The sequence below is a fragment of the Musca domestica genome, unplaced genomic scaffold (assembly GCF_030504385.1).
Source record: "Musca domestica strain aabys unplaced genomic scaffold, Musca_domestica.polishedcontigs.V.1.1 60, whole genome shotgun sequence".
NCBI lineage: Eukaryota > Metazoa > Arthropoda > Insecta > Diptera > Muscidae > Musca > Musca domestica.
In genome coordinates, this window is record NW_026712364.1 from 265,295 (window position 1) to 282,543 (window position 17,249).

General features: G+C 35.8%; 2 protein-coding genes across 3 annotated transcripts; one reads left to right on the forward strand and one right to left on the reverse strand.

Moving 5' to 3' along the window:
- Positions 1–2,526: 2,526 nt before the first annotated feature.
- On the forward strand, positions 2,527–6,833 carry LOC101899918 (ADP-ribosylation factor-binding protein GGA1). The gene is made up of 6 exons (XM_005184035.4): positions 2,527–2,743; positions 2,818–2,981; positions 3,357–4,017; positions 4,078–4,666; positions 5,764–6,268; positions 6,328–6,833. Exons 1-6 carry the CDS (start codon positions 2,707–2,709, stop codon positions 6,535–6,537), a joined length of 2,166 nt encoding a protein of 721 aa, XP_005184092.1. The 5' UTR covers positions 2,527–2,706; the 3' UTR covers positions 6,538–6,833.
- A 634-nt stretch (positions 6,834–7,467) lies between these two features.
- On the reverse strand, positions 7,468–9,121 carry LOC101900088 (protein LST8 homolog). Of its 2 annotated transcripts, XM_011294442.3 has the most exons (3): positions 9,023–9,121; positions 8,811–8,935; positions 7,468–8,726 (listed from the first exon to the last, which is right to left on the reverse strand). In XM_011294442.3, exons 2-3 carry the CDS (start codon positions 8,925–8,927, stop codon positions 7,902–7,904), a joined length of 942 nt encoding a protein of 313 aa, XP_011292744.1. In that variant the 5' UTR covers positions 8,928–8,935; positions 9,023–9,121; the 3' UTR covers positions 7,468–7,901. The 2 variants fall into 2 exon arrangements, with proteins under 2 accessions (XP_011292744.1, XP_019892496.1); XM_020036937.2 differs by lacking the exon at positions 9,023–9,121 and having other exon boundaries at positions 8,811–9,016.
- Positions 9,122–17,249: the final 8,128 nt, after the last annotated feature.

Genomic DNA, 17,249 nt, shown 5'->3' on the forward strand with positions numbered 1-17,249 from the left:
GGGATACGTAGGTCGACTTTCGCTAGAGGGAGAGAATATAACAGTCAAGAGTTTGTTTGGCAGCGCTCATGATAAATTAATACAGGTAGAGCAAGTGTTGTTGTACTTTTTAGCCATTGCAAAGGGAGATGTTTGTTTCTTTTCAAGAAAATCAGAAAATTTTCAATAATCCTCTCTATTCCAGGGATACGTAGGTCGAATTTCGCTAGAGGGAGAGAATATAACAGTCAAGAGTTTATTTGGCAGCGCTCATGATAAATTAATACAGGTAGAGCAAGTGTTGTTGTACTTTTTAGCCATTGCAAAGGGAGATGTTTGTTTCTTTTCAAGAAAATCAGAAAATTTTCAATAATCCTCTCTATTTCAGGGATACGTAGGTCGACTTTCGCTAGAGGAAGAGAATATAAAAGTCAAGAGTTTGTTTGGCAGCGCTCATGGTAAATTAATACAGGTGGAGCAACAATAATATGCAAATTTGTTTTTGTTTTGGGCTTTTCCAGGACCTGCAAGAATCTACTAGTTTTGCATTTTTTTGATATGGCTCAATAAGAAAGAAAGAAAAATTCAACTCTGTGCTGGAGTCTTATAGTGTCAAATAGACTTTTAAATATCCAACAGTTATTTTTTCTGTTTTTTTTTCCACATAATTCTTAAATTGGGGAAAAATTGCGAAACAAGAATGGAATTTTTGTGTTATTCAGCAAGGTTGAATCTAAAAATAGTAGAACAATATAGATTTATTCCAAAATTGTGCAATGAGTTGCCCATTAAAGTCGAAAATATGCATTTATTTTGCATCCAAATTTGAAAGTATTGTATTTTTTATTCATAACAAAAGATACACACGAACACAAAATGTGTATATCTTTTGACAGAATAAGGACATCAAAAGAAAAAACTTATATCTAGGGGGTAGCGTTGTTCTACCTATAGTAATTGTGCCATCATCAAAATACCGAATATTGGGAGGGAAGACGTGGATCTGAACAGAATATTTTTTGTCATAGGAAGTAGTACTCATTAGAAAGTCCTAATTTGAAACAATTTCGGTGAAAACTATGACCCAAATCCCCAATTTACCGAATATCGGATTTAGATTCGAAAAGTAAAGAAGCGACTTGATCGAAACCCTCGTCGCGGTGGCCAAATAATGGCTCGTGAGCTGAACATATCGCAATATTCCATTCGACAAATATTGAAAAATGAGCTCGGGTTAAAGCCATTAAAATTCCAAAAAGTGCAAAAGCTTACACCTCAACAGGAAGAAAATAGACTCAAAATTTACTTCGCTCGGCCGAAAGTGGTAAACTGCCGAACTTGGTTTTCTCTCCTCCGATTAAAAAACATTCGTTGTCCAGCAGTTTGTAAACAAACAAAATGATCGTGTTTACTTGCCAAAGAGGTCAGCTGAAAATGTGCACCCTGGGTTGGCCACCAGAACTCAAGCGCCGATTGGTGATGGTATGGGCTGCCATAACAGCCGAATATTATCTCGAAAATATTCTGGAGGGTGTATTAAAGCCTTAGGCACGCAAACATTTTGACCGCAGACCTTAGCCATTCCAACAGGACCATCAGCACCATCGCACTCAGCACATGAGGTTCCGCGCTTCATTTCCAGCGCACAATGACCACCAGAATCTCCGGATACCAATCCGTTGGACTATTGTGTCTGTAGTATTTTGGAAAGCAAGGTTGGCACTAAAAAATACCAAAGTGTCGATAAACTCAAGCAAGCGCTTCGCCGGGAATGGGCCAAAATACCGCAGAGCAACATTTGGGCAGCGTGCGACGTTTTCATTGGCCGTTTGAAGGCCATAATTACTGCCAAAGGTGAACAATTCGAACAAATCTAAACTTATTATAAAATTCGATGCTATTTCCGAAATTTTTTGCTTTCATTCAATAACATTTTCAAAAAAATATGGCATTTGCAGTTTTTTAGCTCTCCCTGTACCGGGAACACAAACTGCCAATTTACACCAAATTCGGTTTGAAATTGTGACTAAAATACTTGAAAAAATAAATCTCTAGTTACAGTTCTATTAGGCCCATAACAGACCATTTTCAATACCAAAAGTCAAAAGCAGAGCTGAAATGCCTCTCGTTAAAATTTTATAAACATACTTCATTTTGTTCGGAAGCTAGAGTAATTTTCATAAACGGTCGGATATAGATAAATCGAAATAGCAATTTATGCTGATCAAGAATATATATAGCTTGTGGGATCTAAAATGTATATTTCGACGAGTTACATAGGAAATGACAAAATTAATATACCTTCCATATTAGGGTGGAGGCTATAAAAACAGAAAAACAAAAATGTCAAAATTGATTCACTGATGAAAATGAAATAACAAAGTTGCTTGTTTGTAGTTTTATTTCACGAGTTTCAATAGGAAAGTTGCTAAGGACTTAAAAATATTACAATATACGTCATTTGGTTTTATTAAAAACATCACGTTGGATTGAATTGAATAAAATGTCCACTTAACTCTGGAACATATCTAAAGTGACAGCAAATATATAAAACGCATTCCGTCTGATAGTGCCTTGAATTGTATGTAGCTAAACGCCGCCGCCGCCGAACAAAACGATCAGCTTTGTTGTCTGTATCAAACATAATTTAGCTTGAAACCGAGATTTTTTGCAAATTCTTTCTTCGTAGTTTTGGGAAGTACACCAGAATTTTACCGCTACGAAAATATGACAACCGACGAGAGCCTACTGGAGGAAATGTTGAGTAAGAAAATTTATGGAAATTTTAACATTTACATACGTTTTTAATGAGGCCAATTTTCTTTGTCCGTTTTGCAGAAAGGTCAACAAATCCTTCCGATGTGGAAGTTGACAATATGGCTGTGCAAATATTTTGTCTGCTGGTGAATAGTAATAAAGATGGACTGGTGGAGAAGGCGCAGCAATTAATTGTGGACAAAATTAAGTCTTCGAATACCACAGAAGCCGACAAAGCAATTGGGGTAAGACAAGATAGTATTTCGTAGTAGTCATCAATGGTTTATCTCGAAAGTATGCTATCAAATGTTTTTGTTTGGATTTGGATTGTACAAGGAAGGAGGGGTGGGCATCAAGCAGGAGGTGAATGGGAAGGAAGTCATTGTAGTAACGCCTTAAAAGATCTGTTTTTTATAATTAACTTTCATTTCATTAGGAGTTTTAGTTTACATGTTCAGTTTTGCTGATATGGTTTCCAATTACTTTGCCCTCCTCTAAACTTTAAAATAGGTTTGAAATAAATCTGTGTTTATAATTAGGTATAAAGGTCAATCAATACCAATACTCAAAACAAATTTTTCTTTGCCTAATTGTGATCTCTTCCATCCAACCCCCTTTAGTTACTGGAAGAATGCATGTCAAAGGGCGGAGAAGATTTCCAAAGGAAAACAGCCAAATTTGCCTTTCTCAACAAATTGATTGGTTTGGTTTTAGATAAGGCAACAACTGGATCTCTGCCCGATCCGCCTGTACCGGTTCAGACGAAAAAACGTATAATGGAATGTTTAATGCTATGGACGGTAGAACATGCTGATAAACCCAAAATTCAGGAAGCCTATGACAATTTGAAGAAACAAGTTAACTTTGCCCATGGGCCGGCAGCATCAGTGAGTGGCAGTTTAAAAACGTCTTCAACAAATGATGGCACTGTTCAAAATCGTGGTGATCCACGTGCAAGTATTTTGGGTAAAGACGACTTATTGCTGGCCAAATTACTGAAAGAAGGCGGAGAAGAGAACTACCGCAAAGCCAATTTAGTAATACAACATCGTTTCAATCAGGAGGCAAGGCGTATTGAGTTTATATGTCATTTAAAATCTGAACTTAAAAAAATTGAAGATACAATGGAATTGTTGGAACAAATGTTGGGTGTCTATTGCTTGGAATCTTCGGCGGAAGATAAAGAGATAATACAAAGTTTGTATGGCACATGTGAGGCCCACAATGTTCAGATGGCGAGATGGCCCGATTTTTTGGGCGATTCAGAACCGGACTTTTTGGGTATGTTTTCGAAATGTTTAAATCACCATAACTTAAACTGATTATAGATTCTCATTCTAGCGGATGTGTTGGTAATCAAAGATAATCTGGTTTCCTTGCTACAACGCTATAATGAAGTAATAAATGGCTCTGAAATTAAAATCCAAACCAAGAAACCAACAAATCATGTTATACAAGGCTCAAATGCCACCCCCTTAATAAATGCATCTGCATCATCACCATCCAATATTGCCAAGTCGTCGACAACATCAAATGCTGATATTTTATCAGAACTTTTGGGTGATTCCCTAAAACCAACAATATCATCTTCTGCTAGTCCCAAAACTGATAGTACAACAAAACCGAAGCAAAATAATGCCAACTCAACGTTTGATGAGCTAACGGAAATATTTGGCAGCATTGAAAATCAGAAAAATGATCCAACAAATTATCCCACGGATTTACTAAACAATTTGGATTTACTAGAGCCCATAAGTGTTTTCAATACCAAGAGCAATAATGAGAAGTCCGAAGGAGATACCAATAATGATGATGATGAGATGCAACAAAAGCAACATGGTTTTAAGGAGCTAAGGGAAATTGACAAATTGAGCGAAGAATTATTTAAGAAAAGTCTTCAAACCGAACTGAGACAATCGACATTTAAAAAGTAAGTTGGTTTTTTTTTTAAGGTGAAATTTTTAGTTGAAGATCAGCTGCCATTAGGAAATGTAATTCGAACATCTAACTAGTCAAACAATGAGTTTTGGAATCATTATACCCTTAGCTATATGGGTAGAGAGGGAATTTATAATTTGATACGGCCAAAACGTGCCTCATCGAAAAAACGGTTTTAGACCCTAGGTCTCTTTGGACCAAATTCGTTTAAGGACATTTGGAGTCGATCCAGCGATGTTCGTCCGTATGTCTGTCTGGTTGGTGCGCGCAATAACTCTCGAAAGGAGTATCCGATTTGATCCAAACTTGGTACATAGTAATATTATTATTAAACTTAGATCGAGTTCGCAGATGGGCAATATCGCTCCACACCTTCTGGTACCTCCCACACAAAATGTCAAGATTTTAAAAGAAAATAATTTACTGAGCAGAAAGAGAAACCATAATTCCAATATAAATATGGTATGGATCGGATCACTCCTTCTGGTACCTCCCCATAAAGGGTCGAAGTTTTGAATAACCAAACCGATCATAAAATCCGAAATAAGCATCTGGTTTTGTTCGAAATTACACACATCACAATATTTTTTTATTAACCCAATGTCTGGTGTGAAGATGGAATATATTGGTCTACTTCTGGTATCTCCCACACAAAGGGTCAAAATTTTGAATATCCATGAAGCTCATAAAATACGAAGTTAAAATCCGATTCCATTCAAAATTGGAAAATCTAAATATTTACATCAACACATGATCTTTTAAAGATGGTACAGATCAGGGCATTTCTTCTGTTACATCCCCACATAGTTTTCGAAGGGAAATAAGCATCCAACTCTCTTCAAATTTCACACACTCAAATATGTTTGCTAACACAACATCTGTTATGAAGATGATATATATGTATCTGCCAACCCCTATTGGTATCTCCCACACAAAGGGTCACAATTTTTAATACTTTTAACTGTCTTAACTTGCGAATTTGGCTTTGTTTTACGAATACCTAATCGTGTCATTGGAAAATAACTTTCGTATTTAAATAATAGTGTAATAATGACATTTAAAAATTCACACAGAATTCTTCTTTTCCAGAGAACCTGAGAAAATCACACTTAACGATTTGGCAAAAGACAAAATGCAAACATCATTGAAGCCACATTTGAATGGCAACAGTCCAATTCTGGATTGCCGCCAGCCAAGCGATGAAATCGAATTGAAGGCTGACAACACTAAGACTGCAGAAGAAATAAAAAAGCCTTTGAAAGTTGATAATGAACAGCCTTTGCCTTTAAATGAGATAATAACAAGAGAATGTGATCAAGAACCAACTACTAAGGCAGCTGAAAATATTACTCAAGAGAAGGCACCAGTTGTTCCGGTGGTTAGCAAACCCTTGGCAGAAATACAAATAGATTTGGATGACTTAACACCACTTGCGGAAGGGCAACGTATTCTCTTGGATGATGAAGATATAGAAGTTTCATTGAACTTTACCGCTGATCGGCCCTCACCCCATGTATCGGTTATTGTCATGTCGGTAATGAATAAATCACGTCTACCCGTTGAAGATTTTCAATTTGAAGCTAGTGTTAAAAAGGTAAACTGAATAAATTGTTGTAATACTAAAATATTAATTTCCTTTTTTTTACTTTTTAGCCTTGCAAAGTCCGTTTGTTGCCGCCCACTGATGTACGATTGGCACCCCGCAAACCTTTTCGACCCTCGGAACCAATTAATCAAGTTATTTTACTTATGAATCCCACTGAGAAGCCAGTGGATATAACATGTATAGTGGGCTATAGGCTCGGCGATGATCCCGATCCTGTTAAAGAGTCAATTACTGCCAAAGGCATTCCATATGTTTAGTCATTTTCAAAATAATATCAAATATTCGCAATGGCCGTAATATTCAGAAAAAAATTAACATCCCCCAAAGCTTCGGAATGACAATTGGCTGGTCCCTTGACTTGTCAAAACTATTTGGGATTCTACTGTTGTGGAAGGGAAAACAAGTTCCTACTCCTTTGTATCACATTGTAAATTTACTTTTCTTATTTTTTGTGAAATTCGCGGATGCATTTTTGACCATTCCAGCTGTGCTTAAATGCAATTTTTAATTTGTTTCTGTTCTCTTCATTGTTTTTAATCGGCATTGCTTTAAACTTATTATTTTAGTGGCATGTTTGCTGCTTTCAGAAAGTATTTTTAAATTCATAAAATTGTTATTATTTTTTAAATATTGATATGTATATAGCATTTTATTTAATTGTGGCAAAATTAATGGCCTCGTTCTCATAACGATTCGAAATTGAACGCAGAACAAAAACGGCCATTCGTTGAGTGTTTTTTTTTTATTATTAACAATTCTCATGGATCTGATGTTTTTTATTTGAGTTTAATTTCGTATCCTCAAACAGAGACAGGCCCAAAATTATTTTCTAATTATTTAAATTATTAGATAGAAAGAAAAAAAAAAAAAAACAAAAATATAAAAAAATAAATAAACATTGCAGCTAATTACATGTTGTCTTACTAAGGAGAGAAATTAATTTCCAAGAGATGCTAGGATTGGAAATAAAAATTTTGAATTCTCCGAAAAGAAATTTAGAAATGTTGAAATCAGTGTCAATGGAATGCGGGGGATACTTGCCAGGAATTTGTTTATATTTTCTAAAAACTTTGCCTATCGATCGAGGAAAACTGACAGGGTTCCCTCCGTTTGAGTGTTTGGCTTTCCCCATTTTGAACCAGTCTTCAGATGTCAAGAACGACACCAGTAATAATAATAATCTTAAATTTTCCATTTACGTTAAGACATAAATTGTATTTTCTTTTTTTTTGTTAATGTTGGTTGTTTTTGTTTCTCTTGTTTTCAATTGCATACATTTTTGTTTCTTATGTATCACTTATAAAAAACCGCGTTGCACCTTAAATAAATACGTATTATATGTATATCAATCATGTATAGTAGGTAGTATCCTTAGAAAAATCTTAATAAACGACACAAAAAATAAATCAGGAAAACTATATATATTATGAATGTGTGTGTGGGTGTGTGTCTGTAGTTGGTTGATTGGTTGGTTATGTGTGGTCATTGAAATCATCCTCCATTCAATATAATACTATATTGACATTTTACGACAAAATCCCGCACAAAACCAAGGACTTGTTATTGTTATACAATTTTCACCGGGCGAAGATTTAAACTCTTTCCGCGTCAATGCTGGATGTTATTCCGTTACAATTTCATCTTTAAACGAGAGTGCCGTTATGGCTTTGGTATGACCGGTGTATTTGCGTTCAGGATTTTTCGTTTCCAACTTCCATAGACGGGCAATGGCATCACTGGAGGCGGTAAACAGATATTTCGAATCGGCACTAAAAGCAGCATCCCATACCCAGGAATTTTCTATGGACAATTCACGCCACATTGTGAAATCGTCGGTTTTCCAGACGCGCGCAGTGCCATCGCCAGAGGTAGTTACAAGCAGACGAGAATCGGGTGAAAATTTACATCTCAGCACATAACGTTTGTGGGCAGCAATTTTCAATTTCGGTTGTAGTGTACTGAGTTTTTGATTTGGCGAGGAACTTAAGGACCAAATATAACAATTGCCTTTATTATTGACCGCGGCCATATACAGACCATCGGGAGATATGGCAACATCTTGTATGGAGGCATCTACTTCGGGTATAAGCTGTTCGTGAACTTCCGACTTGACATCCCACAGATAGACACCACCGTTTTGTGCCCCCATGGCAATTTCCACCTGGTTGGGATGCAGACAGGCGGCATTTACCGGTGCCTGACAATCAAAGACACGAGAACAATGTGGCGAATCGGATAACATATCCCATATGCGCACCCGATGATCCTCGCCGGCGGTGAACATCCATTTACCATCCTCCTGAAAGCCCAGTCGAGTAACATTTTTCTGAACACTCTCGAAATTGATGACTGTCATATTTGTTTTCAGATCATACAGACGTATGCACTGATAGCCACATGCAGCCAAACGGTTTTTATCCGGTGTACGATCCAGGGCGTTGACTTGCTAAACGTGAAAGGATAAACAGAATTAGTACGGAAGTTCAGGTGAGTGTGGGTGCTCCCCTACCAAGGGCCGTGAGCGACTTACCGACGTCTCCACAAACTTCAGGGACTGTATGCAATTGCCGGTATGAGCTTGCCAAAGCTTTATTGTGTGATCATAGCCACCGGTGGCCAATATTAATTGGTCACCTGTTGTTTCCATGGCTTGTGCTGAAACAGGTAATGATGATATTTTCAATGATATTCAAGTGTTTTAATTAAATTCCTACGCGAACGACAGACGGACGGCGTACTTACTCTAATTCCACTTTTTCTTTCCTCCTACGATGCAGACAACGAAGCGGAATAGTTTCTTTCGACGGCGTCACCTTATCAATTGTAAAGCAGTCGGCGTCGCATTGTGATTTTCACGAATACACCCAACACACAGTGAGTTGCGAATGAAGGAAGATACAACACACGAAATGTATAGAAAGTGGAAGAGGCAATATACCGTTACAGCTGTTTGTTCAAATCAGTTTTTTCACCGCAGGCAAAGGAACGAGTGTCAAGAATCGTTTATACCTATCACAATACCCGTGTGCAAAATATGGTCACACAAGATACAATGATACAGGTAGCGGCATAAATACTGATGATGGTACAATGAACTGTCAAAAAAGTTTTATAATTCAGAATTTGGAATAAATGCCGATGCCGACAAGCATCGAATAAGAAAACATTTCAAAAATCAACATGTGCATTAGACTTCATCAGAATAAATAATATTTAATATCAATTCAAAACATGGATCCATGGTACAATGATATCAAGGTAGGGCTATGATACCATATGATTTTAATTTTTTTATTTTCTTGGCTTAATATGTCATCTTTATTTGTTTATGTATGTGTTTTCTTTTCAATAACAAAAAAATTGTTTAGAAAACATTCAAATTCGGGTGTTTTCAAAATGTTTATTTCAACGTATAATCCTTTAGAGATATATAGTACATGATTTTGAAAAGAAGTGTTGACCTTTCATTCAGTTATCGCGTTTTTCAATTATTTATTCAAAATAAATGCAACAAGTTGTTTGATTTTTTATTGTTTTGATACTAATTCTGACATTACAAGCCAAACAGGTAGACCTCTATACTTGCAAAATTTTCAAAGTTGGCCTACCTTCTCTTCATTGTACAATGGGTACAATGAACTGTCAAAAAAGTTTTATAATTCAGTATTTGGAATAAATGCGGATGCCGACAAGCATCGAATAAGAAAACATTTCCAAAAATCAACATGTGCATTAGACTTTACAGAATCAATAATATTTAATATCAACTCAAAACTAGGATATGTTTTGAATGTAATGTTAAATCGAAATATTTTGGAATACAACACTGTTTTTTTACTAAAAGTGCAACTAGGAGGACGCATATTTTTTCACTGCAGAAGGCCACCAATGTGAATAAAGACTTATTTTTCAACATGAATTGTGTCTCTATTAAGGCGTGTCTCTCGTACGGCATATTTTGTGACATATCGTAAAGAGATGCCAGAGCCGCACTTGAATCCTGCCGCTTTTCCTTATAATTTGATATTTTAAGCCATGATGCCAAGCTGCTAATGTACTCACACCTTTAGGAATTTTTATAATCATTTGTAGCTATTTTTTGAATTCTGTATTGGTCGTGAGTGTATACATAAAAAAACATCAGCTGAACGGAATTTATATCCTCCTAAAAGCTCCATCAGACGATAAGGGCTTTACATATGTAGCGTCGATTTTTCCATATGTACGACATTTCAGTTGTGAAATACATAAGTAAAATATAATGTACTTTTTCGATCACAGCGAGCCCTATTTTTAACGAAAATATATAATTTAATCGAGACAGTTGTTTTTTGCTGCAAAAAGTCATCCCTAACATATTATTATTTTTTAGAAAATACAAAAATAATCACAATGTAACTATTGTAAAATTGTGAAGGTAAAGTCATTTCAAATAAGCATATTTATCTCTGCATTTTCTGTAATTACCTTGCCAAATTTTTCTGAATATAAAACAGATTCCCATCTCTGATTTCTTTATATACAATGAATTTATAAATGTACATTTTGACAATGAGATGTTGTCGCAAAATAAATTTTAAATTTCTTAATTCTGCCATGAGTGTAACCAAAGGAAATAAAAAAAATCATATACATGTGTATGATAGCAAGAATTATGTGTCATGGTAGAAGAATATAGGTAGACGATTCGACACAGCTGCTGGGACAATGAACTGTCAAACCAATTTTGGAATCGAAATTTTTGAATGAAAAATTACTCAAATTTGTAAAAATTATTAAAAAATGCATATTATAACAACCTCCGATTTGCGTTGTGTGGTATAACATAGACAAATGTACTTATTTTTGCAGAAATATTTAAAAAATTTTGACATATCAATGTTCTCAAGCGTTGATGCATCTACCTGTATTTTTCTACCATGATTATGTGTCATATGTAAACTGACAATTTTGATATACACATGGAAATTCACATCGATAATAAAACTGACAGCTCATGTGTAAAACACATTTAGTCTGATAATGCCTCAAAAGAACAAAGGAGTTTTAAGTTGAGTTACTTCGGTTTATATCCATAACTTATACTGGTTCACCCTTCCAGTTTTTATTCTTTTACGATCATATAAGGTTGAAAGAACAAAAAACCCTTTTCACTGGCTTAAGTCATCGGCTTGCTTCTTCGGAAAAGAACAAAGGACAGCAAAATCGAACTAAGCCAACCCAAAACGCCTTTGTTCCTCTACAAAGAAGCCGGCCGATGACCTAAGGGTGGAAATACATAAAACGCTTATCTGGCTGGCTTAAGTCATCGGCTGGCTTCTTCGCAAATGACCAAAATCGAACTATGTCAACCTAAAACTACTTTGTTCATCTACGAAGAAGCAAGCCGTTGACTTAAGCCAGCCAAATATGCTCTTTATGTATTTGCAGCCTTAGTCAGCCAAAAGCTTTTTATGTATTCTCACCTTAATTGCTTTGTTTTTCAGCTCATTTTTCTTTTTTCAGCGGACAAATTGCTCAGTTTTGTTAAATCAGCTGATAGCTTGCAAGTTTTTGCATGAAACCGTCTCTTTACTTTGCACAGTTTTCTTACAAAAAAGAATAAATCATCGGCTGGCTTCTTCGTAAAAAAAACATAGCAAAGACCTGAAATGGTAAAGACTAGACCAAATGGATTTTTAGCAAATGGTTTGTGTCTATACTATCTAGATAACAGATCATGACAGGACCATGTTAATATAAAAACCCCATTTATAGAAAAATAAGACAAACAAATATTTGAAAAATCCAAAAATTGGGTTTCAAAATTTTACTCCATAGACTTAAGGGCTAAGTACATAAGAAGGTTGAAGTCATGGCTAGGCATATTTTGTGACATTTCACAAAGGGATTACAGAGCCGCACTAAAATCCAGCCGTCGTTTTCCATTATAATTTGACATTAATCTGCCTAGCCATGACTTCAAGCTTTTTATGTACTTAGCCCTTTATTGCCTAAGCGGTTTTAATCGCTTAACATTGCTAACTATGTTGTTACGATATCATAACACCAGAGGTATTTTCACAGGGTTGCCATATCTTAAATCCGTCTAATAATTTGATTAAATTATTAGTATGTTCCAGAATTGCTTATCGAATTGGTTATCGTAGTAAAGATAACCGATTTTCCTTTTATGATATTGAAAAAAAAAATTACAAAAATAGTAGATTCTTGCAGGTTCTGGAACAAAGTATATATGTTTCCGATGAAAATAGGGCTCGCTGTGATCGAAAAAGTACATATGTACCATGGTAGAAGAATAGAGGTAGATGCATCAACGCTTAGGACATTGATATGTCAAAAAAATTTAAATGTTTTTTCAAATGTAAGTAGATTTTTATATGTTTTCTTATACGACGGAGGTTATTATAATAATTTTTAACAATATTTACAAATTTGAATAATTGTTCATTCAACATTTTCAATTCCAAAATTGGTTCGACTGTTCATTGTCCCAGCATTTGTGTCGATGCGTCTACCTATATTCTTCTACCATGTACACTTGAATATGTTTTTTTCCTTTGGTAACAGTGTGATTATATTATTTTTTCTATAAAATTCTAATGCTTTATGGATTTTATCGCAAATTTATTTTTATAATTTTTACACAACTAACAAACAATACTTTTGATGAATTTATATGTTTCCGATGAAATTAGGGCTCGCTGTGATCGAAAAAGTTACATATATACTATATAAGTATGTACCATGATACAAGAATAGAGGTGGATGCACAAAGGCTTGGGAACATTGATATATCAAGAAAATTTAGAATGTTTTTTACAAGTTTTCTTATACGACGTCAATCGGAGGTTATTATGATATGCGTTTTTCAATAATTGTTACAAATTTGTATAATATTTCATTCTAAATTTTCAATTACAAAATCGGTTTGACAGTTTATTGTTCCGTTAGCTGTGTCGATGCATCGCCCTGTATTCTTTACCATGATATATATTATGGCGCAATAACAAGGTGTTCCTGCAAATTTAAAAAACCAGACGAATGTCAAAACTTGTTTGAAATTTTTGGTTATTTTTTGCTAAGTGATTTCAATCACAATAATGCATTTTGACATTACATTTGGAAGTCAGCTGGCTTGACGTGTTTCACAACTGAAATGTCGTCCAAGTAACACACGATGTGTGCGATAGAAAATTTGATGCTACATATGTAAAAACCTTAAGGTGAGAATACATAAAGCGCTTTTTTGACTGGATTAATTTATCGGTTGGCTTCTTCGTAAAGGAACAAAGGAGTAGTAGGTTGACTAAAGGTGGGAATACATAAAGCGCTTATTTGGCTGGCTTCTTCGGAAATGAACAAAGGAGCCTAGGGCCAAAATCGAACTAAGTCAACCTAAAACTCCTTTGTTCATCTACGAAGAAGCCAGCCGGTGACTTAAGCCAACCAAGTATGCGCTTTATGTATTTCCGCCCTAAGTTTGTTTTGGATCTACACTTCTTTGTTAATTTCCGAAGAAGCCAGCCAATGACTTAAGCCAGTCAAAAAAGCGTTTTATGTATTCTCACCTTTATCGTCTGTTACCTGCTTAAGTAAATTATGGCTCGACTTTGGTTCCGGTTATAAATTTACTGCGTCATTAGAACTTTTTATAGATTACACTGATCTGTCTGATTGTAAGAGGTGTGGTTGCCGCCAGGCCCTTTTTTCTAAAGCTTAAAAGTATTTCAAATACGTATTTTGAAATCAAACATATACGTTTTCTAATTCACGTACAATCCATCCATCCATCCAGTTTCAACTGGATGCTCCTCACTCTCCATATGACAATGTTTAGATGGGCACATGATCTGAATAATTAATGGATGGCGAGATCCTACATCAACATTGCAGTACTCTAAAGTACACATGCAATAATTGTCAATGTCCGAAGCAGTGGTCGATCGGAAAAAAGAGGCGGACTACTGCAATGACCGAAGCAATTAAAAATAAAAACCATATCATCACCTATAGAATTTCCCAAGTGAATTAGAGAGTGCATCATCCGAACTATTCCAAAAAAACTGCAATACAGTATGGTACCTTTCCCCCGCCAAACCATTTTTAGTTCCCCGATTCTTGGTGGCGACAAAAAGTCTCACTCGGAAAGATTCCATTTGCCATTCATGTGACCATCGGAATGAATGCATGGCGGACTGGGCGACGTGCTTTGCAACACATAGTACTAAGTAAATGCCATCATACACATATGTTTGTATGTATGTCTAACCCAGTGGGCCAGCCTCCTAGACTATACTATATACATCGATGATGAATTCCGTAAAGAGACATGGGTATGGGTGTGTGCGTGTGTGTTCGGCGGACCACATGTCTTATGTGTTTGGAATTCACAACTGTAGGGCAATATTTTCTGTGTTTTTGTTTGGAATTGACAGTTGCCGAGGATGGGAGCGTGAAAGGGGTGCCATTCGTTATTACATGAATTGCTTGCATTATGAATGGTCCTAATAAAGCCGAATAACGTCAATAGCCATTAATCGTTGTTTTCCAAACAGTCTGATTTCGAATAATAGATAAATGACCACAGAAATGCCACATTTCTCATCATCACAATTCGCAGTTCGCAAACCACAACCATCGGCCAAGCAATCACTTTTATTATTTTTACCATGTTCCTACGTCCCTCTCCCACTTCAATTTGAGAAATTGCAACCAATTCGAAACCTCTTGCAGTGAATTGATAACAATTGTTTTCGAACCGATGCTAATGATGACAGAGAATGCGAGACCTTCATTATCATCTTCTATTCGATGTATTTGGATCGATATCTTGGTGAAAATCATTATTTGAGTGGAATTATTTATCATTTTTATGACTCGATATTCTAGATTGAATGTCAGAAGGGTCAACTTTAAAAACTACGATTTTTTGGGCAGCTTTCACTTTTATTAGCAGACGAGGGCTTTACAAATGTGCTATCACTTTTATTATCCATTTATATAGGAGATAAAAAAAAACCTGGAACAAAGTCAAGAGCCATCATTTTTACATTTTTTAAATATTTTTTTTAAATGAAAGCAAAACATGTCGGGAATAGCATCAAATTCTAGAATAAGTTTATATTTGTTCGAACTGGTCACCTTTGGCACGAATTATGGCCTTCAAACGGCCAATGAAACCGCCACATGATGCCCGAATGTTGCTCTGCGGTATTTTGGCCCATTTCCGGCGAAGCGCTTGTTTGAGGTGATCGAAACTTAGGTATTTTTTTAGTGCTAAACTTGCTTTCCAAAATACTTCAGACAATGAATTGGTATCCGCAGATTTTGGTGGCCATTGTGAAGTGGAAATGAAGCGAGGAACCTCATTTTGTAACCATTCATGAGTGGTGCGTCCTGAGTGCGGTGGTGCTGAGTCCTGTTGGAATGTCTAAGGTCTGCGGCCAAAATGTTTGCGTGACAAAGGCTTTAATAGGCCTTCAGAATGTTTTCGCGATAATATTCGGCATTTATTCTGATGCCACGGTCGATTAATACGAGCGGAGAGCGACCATCGGCTGTTATGGCGGCCCACACCATTACCATGGCCGGCGCTTGAGTTGTGGTGGCCAACCGACGGTGCACATTTTCAGCTGACCTCTTTGGCAAGTAACCACGATAATTTTGTTTGTTTACAAACTGATGAACAAAGAATGTTTTCTCATCGGAGAAAATCAAATTCGGCAGTTCACCACTTTTGGCCAAGTTAAGCAACTCTTTAGCTATATTGAGTCTATTTTCTTTCTGTTGCGATATAAGTTCTTGCACTTTTTGGAATTTCAATGGCTTTACACCGAGCTCATTTTTCAATATTTGCCGAATGGAATATTGCGATATGTTCAGCTTACGAGCCATTTTTTGGCCACTGCGACGCGGGGTTTGATCAAGTCGCTTTCTTATTTTTCGTACCATTTCTGCTGATGTTGCTGTTTTCTTCTGTCCACTTCCTTGACGTCGGGCTACGCTATCAGTTTCACGGTAACGAGCGATGGTACGAGACACAAAAGATTTATTCAAATTTAAATGCTCTAACGGTAGCCACTTGTGGTTTTCCAGTCAAATATAAAGAAATCACTTATCACGCTTGAATTCCATCACGAATAACTTTTTTTCTGGAAAATTCTCAACAAAATGCTTTTGTAGGTTTGTAAACAAAATAATGAGCTGTCACCGGAATAATTTTGACAGCTGTCGGACGAATGGCTTAGAAATGACAGCAGCCTGAAATTGGTTGCAGTTTTTTCATCTCACCCTGTATTTCCATGGTAGAAGAATACAAGTAGATGCATCAACTTTTTGGAACATTAATATGTCAAAAATATTTAAAAGTTTTTTTTTTTCAAAAGTAAATAGTATTTGTTTTCCTATACGACGCCAAACGGAGGTTGTTATGATATGCATTTTTTAAACAATTTTTACAAATTTGAAAATTTTTTCATTCAAAAACCTTAATTCCAAATTTGGTTTGGCCGTTCATTGTTCCAGCAGCTGTGTCGATGCGACTATTTGTATTCTTCTATCATATGTTTTCCCATGTGTATGTCAAAATTGTCATTTTACATATGACTCATAATTCTAGCTAACACACACTTGCATACGCTTTGTTTATTTCCTTTGTTTACATTGTGTTTACATTGTATTTTCTAAACAATTATAATATTTTATGGATGATTTTTCATCGCAAATTTAATTTTATATATTTTCACTTAACAAACAAACAACACTTTTGATTAAGTTATATATTCTGATGAAAATAGGTCTCGCTGTGATTGAAAAAGGACATATGTACTTTACTCATGTATTTCACAATTGAAATGTCGTCCATATATCGCACTATGTGTGCAGCCATGGTAGAAGAATATAGGTAGATGCATCAACGCTTGGGAACATTGACATGTCAAAATTTTTTAAGTGTTGTGTCAAAATC